The 12606-nt window shown below is 37.6% G+C and overlaps 1 protein-coding gene across 4 annotated transcripts in view; it reads left to right on the top strand.

Moving 5' to 3' along the window:
* Nucleotides 1–12606, top strand: part of IL1RAPL1 (interleukin 1 receptor accessory protein like 1) — a 676860-nt gene that overhangs the window by 646621 nt on the left and 17633 nt on the right. For all 4 annotated transcript variants that reach the window (XM_072934853.1, XM_072934849.1, XM_072934841.1 and 1 more), the window contains one exon: nt 5950–6093. In XM_072934853.1, the coding sequence (XP_072790954.1) occupies nt 5950–6093 (144 nt within the window). The remainder of the gene's footprint in view (nt 1–5949; nt 6094–12606) is intronic.

Here is a 12606-nt window from a genome sequence, read left to right on the forward strand (position 1 = left end):
TGGGAGAAAATTTTCAAAGGGTTCTTTTAGAATGCAAATTTAAGTGGCCCCTCCCCCAGCTGGTTCGGAAAAGATTTCTTTGGAGAAAAGTGAAAAAAATTTGTTTATTTAACAGGAAAAATATTCACTAGCACAGAAAATGAACAATATTAAACAATAAAGCTTCTTGTCACTTGGAAGAGATGACAGTCTCAGAAAGTTCCTTTCCTGGGCTGTAGCTTGGCTCTCTGTCTCTTGTCAGTCCCTCCGGCGCTGGAAACACCGTGGCCCAGGCCAGGCCCAGTGAGCCACACGTGTGACCTCTGGGTGCTCTTCTGAGTTTTTAGTCTTAGTTTTTAGCAGGTTTGAACAATTCTAAGAACAAGAATTGTTCTTAGCTAAAAACTAACTGAAAGCAAAGGAGAGCTCTGTCCTGCTGTCTGTCTGTCTGCAGACCACACAGTCCAGCAGAAGGATGCGGGAGAGCAAGTGCAGTTTCTGATAACAAACTCTGCACTTCTCTCCCTTCTTTTGTTCTTGGAACTAGTCTTAAAGGTGCAAAAGTTATTTTTGGGCTAAACAGATGAATGGGGATATGAGCATCATAAATGACAAGAAGATCTCCTAATGAGGAAGATGTCAGGTCATACACAATTCTTAAATTTGGGGAAGAAAACCAAAGATTACTGCAGTTCCACACCATGACATTTCTTCCCTTCAATCTATATCATAAACTGCCTTTAAAATGCATTGTTATATTTAAATGTAGTAAGCTTCAGTAACATTGCAGCATCTGTATTTTCCCAACCTTATTCTCCTTTGGGCTAACATACTGTTGGAGATAGTCAGTGTAATTACTCTCCTACTGGGAACAGGTATCCTGCACTTCTCAGTAGAAATAAAAATGCCATCAGTAAGAACATACTTCTATTATAATAATGTACTATCTCCTAATAACACTGGAAATCCAACAGCACCAAGGCTCAGATATGTTTTCTGCCATACTAATGAATAGATTAAAAAGATCCCTGTGTTGCATTTGCACACATATATGCTTATGTATATATAATCCCAAACCTGACTAGTTCTTTTTCATAAGGGAATCAGGAACATATATTATTTATTGTTATAAAAAATAAAGAAAGTAGTCCGAATAAATAAAATTAAATTACTGCACTGAAAACCATATTGAAAGCCATAACTAAATTCAGCCAGTTTCAGTCAGTTCTGCAGAAACCCACAGGCATGAGTGGCCCATGCTGGCAGAAAACATATACTTTGTGCAAAGAAATTATTTCATAATCAAGCTAATGAGTAGCCCAAATCATCTTCTACTGCTATCAGAAGTACTATTGTCCTACAGAATCAATCAGTAATTATTCATAACAGTATCCATATAAGATATCCATATAGGATATTCACACATATCCATCTAGGTACCTTTAGCACAACCAGATTTTGTTTTGCAATCTGAAACAAGCAAACAAAAGTCCTAAAAAGTAGGGAATAGATTTTATACATACATGTATTGGATATGTGTATGCTGTATAAAGCTGGGGTTCCACATACTTTGGGAAGATAATTTGTTTTACAGCTGTGCCATAAGAAATACTGTAATAAGCATACTTCTTAATTTTAGAACTGTGAGTATGGGTTTCTTTGTTGCTAGCTTAAACTCTGCCTACTGCTTAGGGCGGATCTCTGAAATGAGACTCAGACAAGTGTTCCTGTGTTAGTCAGCTTTATTCTTCCTTTAGAAGAAACATACCCATTCATAACCAAACCTGCATGCTATAACACAGCAGCCCCTTCTCTCCTTCCAAATTATATTTATTATCTTTATGGTTCCTTTAATAATTTAAGTCTGTGATAATATACCTAAGCAAACTGAGAACTGCCTCTAACAAAACCCTATCTCTTTGTGAGTTAAATTATCCAAGACAAGCAGAGAATGGAAATCAGTTTAGGCCACAAAGTTGCAAAGATTTATTTATGTGCTAACCTGAAACTCTGTGAATAGTCCTGTTGACTTCCAGAAGGATTACTTATAGTCAATGAAGTTGGTCAATCTGCGTAAGTGATTGCAAAATTGAAACCTTAGATAGACTGTAATTGGATTTTGAAAAAGGTTCAGAAACTGAATTACAGCTATGAATCACATGTGCTCAAAGTGTTATAAATCACAAAAATAAAAAAAGGGATGTTTGAAATATAATTCTTTTTCTAAGCAGTTCAGATGTATGAGAGCTAATTAGTGAATAAAATTAATTTTAAATTTTTACAGATCATTAAATGTAAAGCTCCTGAAGCATGTGATATAAGTCAAAAGATATGATTCTTTGACAGAACACTTTTATTTACTTTCTTCTTACAATTTCAGTTATGATAAGTGAATTACCTGTATGACACAGTGAAAGGAAGTTTATCAAATATTATATCCAGGTGAAGATCAAATATATAGCCTACAAATGTGTCCAATAATTAGGAAAGAAAAGTTATAAAATGAGTACATTTACTACAAGCCATATATGGTTGATATATGGAGAGGACATGTGCTTTGTTTTAATTAGCTGTCTCTTTCACTGAGTTGCTTGGCCAAAGCCTCCTGATAAGGAAAAAAATTGTAGCCATTGGTCAAAATGCTTGTTACAAATCTTGCTTTAAATTGAAGCTATTTATTCAGAAACCAATCTACTACTGCTGCAGCAATCAATGTGTTTTCCTTGGAGTAGAACTACTCCTGAGCTACTGGAAGACTATTGTTAATTGCCTGTAACTAAATGATTGCTGTGCTGTGGATGTAACTCTCTGGCACTTGCTCGTTTGCTGTGTTTAACAGAATGCCTGTCGCCCTAAGGGTTAGCCGAGTAATTTTCCTCTACTATTTTCTGCATTCAGTCTCAGCTCCTTAAGGAGGGTCTGTAATTTGAGCAACACAACACTGGGGCTAAGTAGATTTTAAAAGGTTTGCACTTCTCATATCTTGCTTCTCATGTGGAATTGTGATGAAACGGAATCTTTTTACAGTGTAGTCACTACAGGAAACTTGAATTTCAGCAGGAAAAATAGATCACACTTCAAAGTGAGTGTAATGCCTGCTGCAGCGACTGTGCTCAAATCACGCTGTAAAAGGCAGAATAAAGCAGCAGAAAAGTGTTATTGTGAAGGTAACCATGAGCTGCAGCCTTGCTGCTACTCTTTAACTTGTCTTTAACAGCCACTGTTGAAACTGCTGACAGACACATCAGCAGTATCCTTGGTACTCACAGAGCATTTTTCAGAAGTAAGCTCTGTTAGGGAGGAGCCAGAGCACCTTCCCCAGTTCACATTGGGAAAACCGTGGCACAGAAATGTGAAATGGCTTCAGTCACCTGAGGGACCAACAGCAGAGGCAGGGCTGACTGAGCCTTCTGCTTCTTGCCACTTCATTTCAGCTCAATACAGAGTAACACAGTTCCTAAAACCCCTAAGGCATCTCAGAGCCAGCCAGTGGCCTTTCAGGGCACAGTTCAGCATCCCGCAGAGAAACAAACTCAAGGCCTGAAAACAATCAGCCTGCTGACACTGTGCCCAGGCCAATCCCCCTGCCTTCCACGGTGCTGCACAAATGGGGCTGTCCCATTTCCAGCTCTTCCCACTTCCAGCACTTTGGGGTGAGCTCAGGCACCTTGTGGGCTGGGTGTAAGGATGCAGCAATCTGCTGGGCTAATCACTGCCCCTCTGTGCCCCTGACCCCTGACAAACTGCACCCAAAGCACAGAGTGAACATGTGCTGGTAGAGGCTGTCCAGCACAGAGGAAAGTACAAGCTCGCTCTGTTCGATCAATAGACCATGAAACTTCCCTTGCAAACAAATCTGTTTAAGAAAGAGCCACTTTATCTGTGTACCACCACGATGGCTCAGCAGCGACACATGAAAAGGTAATTGCTTATATGTTTCAGGCTGGCTAGAGAATTTTGTTGTTTGCTTTGATGGCCTAATTAAGGACACTTTCATGTGCTTTCAGATAGATTTTACTGAAGCAAACATAAAGGCATAATCTTACTTTATGGGGAAACATATAACTAAGAGAGACTCTGATGGCAAAAGTGATGTATTATATTAGTCTGATTTCATGCACAATGACAGAAAACAGATGAATACCTGCAGTTATTTCTTTTCATTTAATATAAAAATCATTAGTTGAGAAAAAACTTCTCTTTTCCAGTTGTAAAGTTTTTCTTTGCCTTTAGTGAGTCATAACAGCAGGCACATAAATAGAGTACTTTGTGCCTAGCAACCCGAAATATTAAAGCCTTTCTTCTAGTTCCCATTGAACAGCTGCATCACCTGTGTTACAAAATGATAAACAGGGTATAGTAAGCCAGTGCAATTTCCATTGCCATTTATATTTTAAAATACTGCATTTTTTGTCTATGCAAACCATATTTTATCGAATGTTTTTAATAACATTTCACTCTCTGGACCAGAAAAGTATTGGGAGTTTGAAATAACCATGTCAGTCTTAAAAATATCTAATACAAAAGAGCTTCCATCACAGTGTTGGAAAGAATGACATGGAATATAAATGCCTTTTTATTTTATTTTATTACACTTTTAGTGTCTTCTAGAGAGCAGTAAAATCTTCTTACAGTTGCCTCATAATAATAAAAATAAGGTGTGTGATTCTCAGTAGATGCTGTCAAATAAATGCAATTTTCAATTTTTCCTCTAACCTTTTATTTCTCTAATTGAATTGTGTTGTGCTGGATTATTAAATCTGCACAACCACACACAAAAAAAGGTTACTCCAGGTCCACACTACTTCACTCAGACATAAGCTGCCCAGCTGAAGAGGACACTGTGAAAATAATACTTGCTCCGGCACAGATCTTTTATGAAGCAAACTCTGTATCTTAGATTTCCAAGATCTGGTGTTTTATCATTCCTCAAAACTGAGTGATTTGAAAAAGCATGGAAGGTCTTCAGACTTGCCATCTAGTGATTTCAAATTACAAAATTGTTAGCAACTCTCCTCCTACCCTCCTTTTTTGATTCTATCAGTTTTCAGTCAATGAGCAAATGAAAAGTAGCAAAGCTCTGTGAGCTTCCTTCAGACTGAAGGAGGCAAAAATCCATGGTGGCACATTGCCTTTGGCCTGAGAAATGGCTCTACTGCTGATGCTGGACACTTGTGGTGGCCACAACTGACCAGTCCCTGTCCTCAGGAATGGAGCTTCATGGTGGTGATCCCAAACCATCCAGCACCAGAGACACCGGGAATGGGAATGTCATAACAGACAAACCAGGACTGTTTGCTTTGTCTACACATTAGCTAAGCCCACGGGGGGGAAAGTGAGAATAAAATGCAGACCTCTGGGAAACTGTTAAAAATATTAACATAACTGAGATGTGAGGTTGTAGGGTTCCTTGGATAATGTGTCTTCATATCTCGCAAGTGTTTTGTGAGGTTTAAATTTTTATTTTTTTTTGCTAAAAAAAAATAAAATCCTTAATCTTGTCCAGTTTGCCCACATCCTGTTTGTATATAGAATAAAGGAAGAGCTAATTTTGCATTATAGTCCTCAAAAAGAAAACATTTTCCTTTGATTTCACTATAAGTCAAATGGCAACATGTCTAGGTAAAGCAAATTGTGATCTATCCACAGAAATAAAAAAGGAAGGGAGTTACAAAATATATGCATATACTCATAGACAAACACACACACACACATACACACACACATCCCCAGCAAAATTTATTTTTTAAATGAGCAATTCATATAGTGTATCAGAGGAGAAAAACATCTTATTGAAGAATAAAACCCCCATCAATTAGGTATTAATTCAAGAGCTTTATAATGAAATAAATACATAAATAACTCATCATTCATTATTTTATTTTAATATTTGACAGAAATGCAAGGTCTGCTGCTAATCTTTCTGTGGTTTGGAATGTGGTTGTTACTGCGTTTTGTAATTCTTTGCAGAGCTGATGTACACAGTTGAGCTTGCTGGTGGGCTTGGTGCTATTCTGCTGCTGCTTGTTTGTTTAGTGACTATCTACAAGTGTTACAAGATAGAGATTATGCTCTTCTACAGAAATCATTTTGGAGCTGAAGAACTAGATGGAGGTAAGGCAGATTCTTAGCACATTTCTTACTTTCTAAGAATATCTCTTTTATTTCTCTCAACCAAGGCCCAAATTTCATTTCAGTTCAAGATGTTGTAACAACTGCAATTTTAGGTGCTGACTTGAATATGCATTCTTCATACAGCACATAAGCACAGTCACTGCTGAGCTGATGTATGTGCTGCTCTCTGGAGCTCCAGAAGACATCCATGTCTTTTAGATTTTTACTCCCAACACTGAATGTAAATTGCCAGCATCTGTACATTAAAGATTTTCACTTTCTGTCAGTACTGAAAGCCAGCTTTACTTCTCTGTGAGCAAGGGGGTGTTTTCCCTAATTGTATTCAACAGATAGGTAGAGGTTGAAGTGTATCTCAATTTACTGCTTGTTTAAACTGATTAGTTTCAATAAACTGTACTGAGTGTTTGGGAATGTACCCAGTATTCCTTTGCTTGAGTTAATTTACTTAATCACTGAGCAGGCTGCAAATGGTCATTAAAGTTATTCTGTGATTCAAGGACATCCAGTCTAAACAAAAGTAATCCACAATGTATGCACTAGCTCTGTCAAACATATACATGCATTTTCATTTTACCTTTTTAAGGACTGAAGGAAAAGGCCATCTTTGCCTCTAGCCTTACTAATCAAAATTGTTGTTGAACAGCAAACTGGGTTGAGCTGCAGGCTCTGATTAATTAGATTTGCTTTCTTGGGTCAGAGTTTCTGATGTTTTGAGCTACTACTAAGTCTTTGGTGACAGGACCTTTTTTCCTACAGAAATACTAATAAAAGGTTTTTTTACAGGTCAAGATAATAGCCTGTAGGCAGAAGCCACTGTGATATATTAAAATAAATATGTACTGATAAACAAGTGATGGCTAAATCTGTCACTGATAAGGAAAAGAGCAGTTGCAGAATCACAGGTCCTTACATAAGACTTCCATAATAAAATCACTGGGGAATGACCCATTTCTGCCTCCCATCTAAAAATGCACAAAGATTCAAAATAGAAAATGCTCTTTCAGAACAACAAGCCAAAGAACACCAGAACATTTTGTAATCTTCTACGGGATTTACAAAAAGAGGCATTAATGTAGCAGCTCAGTGAGGAAAAAGTCAGGTTATTTTATTTATTTTACCAAGGAGGAAACTGAGGCCCAGAGGGACTGTGAGTCATGGAGGATTTTGGCAGACACCTTTTTCTACAGAAGCTGAGATCCTCTCCTATCCACAAAGCAGCTGCTATTTTAAATGGGCATGCTTACTTCCATAAATTATGTGGATTTAATAATAGTCATATTAGAATATGCAGAAATAAACACTTAAAATAATAACTGTTTAAATAGATGTAATTTATTATTTCCTCCCTTAGCATCAGTAATTCTTGCTTTTATAGTTGTTATTTATCATTATCTCAAGTATTTCCAATTCATTTGAGGACTCACTCTGCCAGGTGTTGTACTCTTGCCTCTCTCTCTTGTCCCATCCCAAACATTGGTTGGTTGTGAACAGCAATACATGAATCATGGATTTTAAGCATAAAAAAAAAGTTACCTCTAAAGGATACTGGTCTGTGATTCAAAAGGAGGAAAGCCAATATCCATTCAGTTTATCCTTCTGAGCAAATGTCATTGTTAAAGAAGGTCAAGCATGGATTTTCCTTAGAAGACCAGGGTAAACACTGATAGCTTGAATGCTTAACCACAGCAAGATAAAAAGAAAAATACTACTTACAAATTCCTAATGAAAACATGTAGCTGCTACTGTGTTCAGTATGCTGACAGCATGGAGAAAACCCATTGTGTTAATGAAGAGACTGCAGCTGCACATTTCACTCTGTCTCTTTCACTTACACTTGTGCAAAAGAAGGAGGATTGAGAGAAAATGTTCTACAGAAGCCCAAGACATGCCTTGTGCAGAAATAAATTGCAGATATACACCGAGATCCCTTCCTTTGGCTTAGTTTGTTATTGACAGGCACAAAATGCTGAACTCCAAAATCCTATTCTAACCACATCTCCTGCAGTGCAGCAGCAGAGCGCCCACGTTCTATTCATAATTTACACCATGTTCTGTCATACTTCAGGACAGCATGGAGATAAGCAAACATCAAAATATCACAGTCTTTTTTTTATGTGCACTGCATTGTACCCAGAGAGGATTTGAAACACTTTATAGGTGAGGTCCAATTAAAATTTTCAGTTGAAAATCTCTTTTAAAATTCAATGCTTCATTTCTTCCCTGATCAAAGAACAAGCCCTTCAGGATGTCAAATCTCATCACAATTCCTTTTTCCTTTCCAAGCCTTAAACACATCAGTTTTTCTGAGGCTAACTAACATACGCATTTTTGTGGGAGGCATGGGTAAATTGTGAGATTTGAAAACAAAGTATTTAACCATTACAGCTAATGCAACTCAATTTATTACTTTCTGTAGGGATACTGCAGATTAAAGAAGTGGTCCCAGCTGTAGATTCCTCACTTCTCTAACTTACACTGTTGAATTTCCCAGTGTTTTTTTCTCAGACTAAGGGCAAGATTCTCTCCTTCTGTTTTTCTCTCTCCTGCAGACACTGCAGCTCAGTCCTGAGAATGGGAATTGAAGCCCCCTTTTATGTTTTTGTGGTTGATTCCCTGACTTTCCTAATAATTTGGGATACCATAATATTGCTGTTTTTCCTCTCTCTCCATGCCTGTGTTTTCCAATTGCATGGGAGCTGGCTCCACGCCAGGGGATGGTGTGATGGACACCACAACCTGTCTTTCAGTGCACAGGAGCACAGGGTGCCCCTGTCCAGTCAGGGACCTGACTGTGAATGTCTGACAGCTCCCCTAGTCACTGGAGCACAGGGACAGGAGAAACACTCTGACCCTTGGCAAAGGAGCAGCTTTTTTTACCTGCAGGTGTTTGGCATGACCTTGCATCTCTGAGCCATAAACTCACCACTACCGGTTTGGTGGCCAGAAACTCCCAAATCTGTTTAAGAGGAAAAATCCATCTCAAGATCTCTCTGCATACGCAGTAAAGATGATAGCTTGAAGTGCAATGTAAACAAAGAAATGTCCTGACTGTTCTGAAAACAACAACATTTGCAGAAATGGATCCTTCACTGGGGACTTCTGAGGGCTAACCTTTGTCAAATGTCAAGTAACCTTTTTAGCTTTGCGGCTTTAAACTTAAAAGCTTATTTTAAAAAGCCTTGTCCATAAAGCACACTTTAGGGACTAAAATGATATTATTGAAAGCCACTTTTAGAAGTGATGATTTATTCTGTTTTGTTGTACATTGAGCTCCAACAAAATATATTTTATACCATGTTCATTTTCTGTAGCTTTTTAGCAGTGGCTTTTTGTGTATTTTTTACTTTCCAAGGAACTTCTCTTGCTGTTCTCAGTTGTTAAATTACTTTATGAAAATAAGTATTGTACTTTAACTGACAGAGTGAAAATGTAAATAACCATTTACAAGTACCTGAGATCAACACATGCCCTGTCTTCTTTCTAGCTTGCACTCCATGACCTTAAAAGCTAATTGTATAAAAAGAGATATTATTACTGTATAGAAACCTGCTCCTTATCTAGGTATAAGCTGACTTTCAGGCACCCTAAAATAAGTGGAAATTTTCCCACTGTTTTACCTGGGACAACTTTCTCCTTTTACTTTTCCTGCTCATCAAATTGTGCAAGGATCAGTCCTGAGGCATGACAGCCAAATCAGCCACAGTGAGGGTGGAGAGGAGTCACTTCTTTCAGTAGTGCAGTTATGATCCTGCTTCAGAGTGGATAGGAGGCTTAAAGTCACCAAAATAGTTGGCTTTGACTTTTTTTTTTTTTTTTTTTTTTTTTTTTTTTTTTTTTTTCCATTTCAAGGTCTGAGATGTTCCAGTGCATATGTGAATGACTGTATGCTAGTTTTAATTTACATTATGGATAAATCTTGAAGTCTATGGGTGATAGGTTAAAAACCATTGGACATGGTCAGATAGGCAAACATACTCAAAAACTTGTGCATGTGCTTTTGGTTTAGATTCTAGTTTCAGAAGCAAGACCATATGTTACAGCTAATAGTAGAAACAGTTTATAGGTATCTGCTGCTTCCAGTGCCTGGGTAGATTTTTAAGCTTTTAAACTGGTGGCAATTTTTATCAAGGAATTAATAAGCAAAGGTGAGCACAATCTTGAAAAAAAAAAAAGAGGAAGAAATTTTTCACTAGGAGGCTGACAAAAAACAAGTAGTAATTGAAGACAAAACCTGACTAAAATTGTTGTAAAGAAAAGAAGTTAAGCTTTAGGCTCAAGAAAAAAAGGCTGTAGGAAACTGATAGCTAGAAAGTGGAAGTTTTATTTAAGAGCTGAAATGATAGCCTTCACAATGACCCTTGGTACCTTTAGGTTCCATCAGCTGTTTCTAAAATATTAGGCAGGGGCTCATTGTGGTGTCCTCAATCTTCTCAGCTTTCTTTGCCATGGAAACCTTGTTGAATTGAAGGAAGCCACAGCCTCTATGCAGCTCTGTACAGGGAAGGCCACTGGGCCCAGGCCTGGGGGGTTTCAGTTCTGGAAGAGGGAAAGTGGCTGCTTGTTTGTTTGTTTGTTTGTTTGTTTTCCACCACACTGTTGAAATAAGGAAATAAAGAAATAAATCTCATAAGATTAAAGTGTGCCACTGCTGAGCTCTCTCAGTTCCGGAAATCTTGTTTGGATTTGGTACATGACATCCGTAATGTTTCTTGGCTAGGCTGTTTGCCCTTTCATGAGAGATGAATTTCTGCTTCTTGCTGAGGGAAAGCAAATCAATGTTCAAATTAGGAGACTGATGAAACTGGTTCTTCCTTGTAGTTCCTGTTGCACCTGGGAGTCCTTATGTAATCATGATTTTGTCCTTGCTATTATTTAGCTGCAAAAGACTAGCAGGGTTCATGGATGAACCTAGGGGAATGCCCAGATAATATCTTATTAACTGTCCAGGACAAGAGCAGGTAAGAAATACTTCTTAGTGATTTCCTGGGTTTCATCCCAGGGAAACTCTCAAGCAGTGAGGAATGCCAGGGCTTTAAGATTCTTCAGGTTTCTGTGTGACTAAGTTATTAACTTTTAAATATAACTTTTACCATTGGTTTAAGCACCACCTAAGCACTTGTGTTAATGATTATGCTATGCAGGTATAGCTAGACTGAAATTACTGCTGAAGTTAGTGACTTTGCAATTACTGAACTTTCCCTGGGGATGCACAAATAAGTTTGCAGTAGCAGTCTCACCACTCGTTTATATATTCTTATTGGCTATTGGCAAATTGTGACGATAAGAAATCCTGCTCTATGAATATCAATTTAAAATTCTATTAAAATCACCTTAGAAAAATGCAGCTCTCTTCTTTCTCAACATTACTGGTTACAAAAAGGGATTTTTCTCTTATTTAATTAAAATTTTATTGCTGGAAAACTGTTTCTTTTAACTCTTCTTGTTTATGCTGTTTATTTACATCTGAAATGCAATTCAAACAATAAAAACTCAATTTATGTCTCCACTAAATATGGGATTTTCTAGATTCTGTACATGAAATGTCCTAATTCAAAGGAAAATTCCTTCTTATTTCTCTCTTCCTATTTCACAGCATCTAAAGTGCATGTGTAATTTATGTTATATACATATCTTTAAAAATAAAATATTACCAAGACCATCTTTGGATTTCAAACTAAGAGATTGTTATAGGTTAAAAAGTTCAGATGTAAACTAGAAAGAGACTCCCATACAATTCAACATCGCTCACTTGCACAAGAATATGAACTATCACGAGGAATGCTACATTTAAAATATACCATGCCATGGAAAAAATTGTGTGGGAAGTTCTTAATTTTTATTAACATTAAAAGGGTTTGACATTTAAAAATAATAGAAAATGTTGCATCAGCAACAGTAAATAGTGTGAGGAAAAGTATAAGTATTTTGAAAGACCTAGGATTTGAGTGTTTTATTCAACTCAGCATTAAATGACATTTTTTTCATTATATTAAGGATAACCACTATCCCAATGTATACATTAAATGTAGCACCCAAGATAGTGAAGCAAATACAGATTAAGAAATGCCATAATTTTAAAGCAGCTACAGTCTCTGAGAAATTTTGAACGGTTCTTTGTAACCTTTCCTGAACATAGCATGTTTTTTTAAGACAAAAGTTTCCTGTATCAGTTTGACTCCAGCTCCCTGCAGCATTTGGAAGGACCCAATCTCCTATTTCCAAAGCTCCCCTTGGAATCCTGAAACACTGAGTTAAATCAGTACATTTCTCCTAACTCCTGTATTAATATCTGAGTATTTAAGAGGAGAGCATGTGCTCTGCTGAAGGAGAGGAATCAGCTGTGCAGTTCCCTGCTGATCCGGAAATGGAAGATTTGCCCAGCCTTGCAGGCTACGCCGAGCTGTGGAGCAGCCTGTGCATGGTCAGCTGCCTCCACTGCGCTGAATGTTTCTGAAAGCACTGCAAACTGCTCTGAGAATTTCAGGATGCACA

This window comes from Taeniopygia guttata, chromosome 1 (assembly GCF_048771995.1).
Source record: "Taeniopygia guttata chromosome 1, bTaeGut7.mat, whole genome shotgun sequence".
In the NCBI taxonomy this organism is placed as follows: domain Eukaryota; kingdom Metazoa; phylum Chordata; class Aves; order Passeriformes; family Estrildidae; genus Taeniopygia; species Taeniopygia guttata.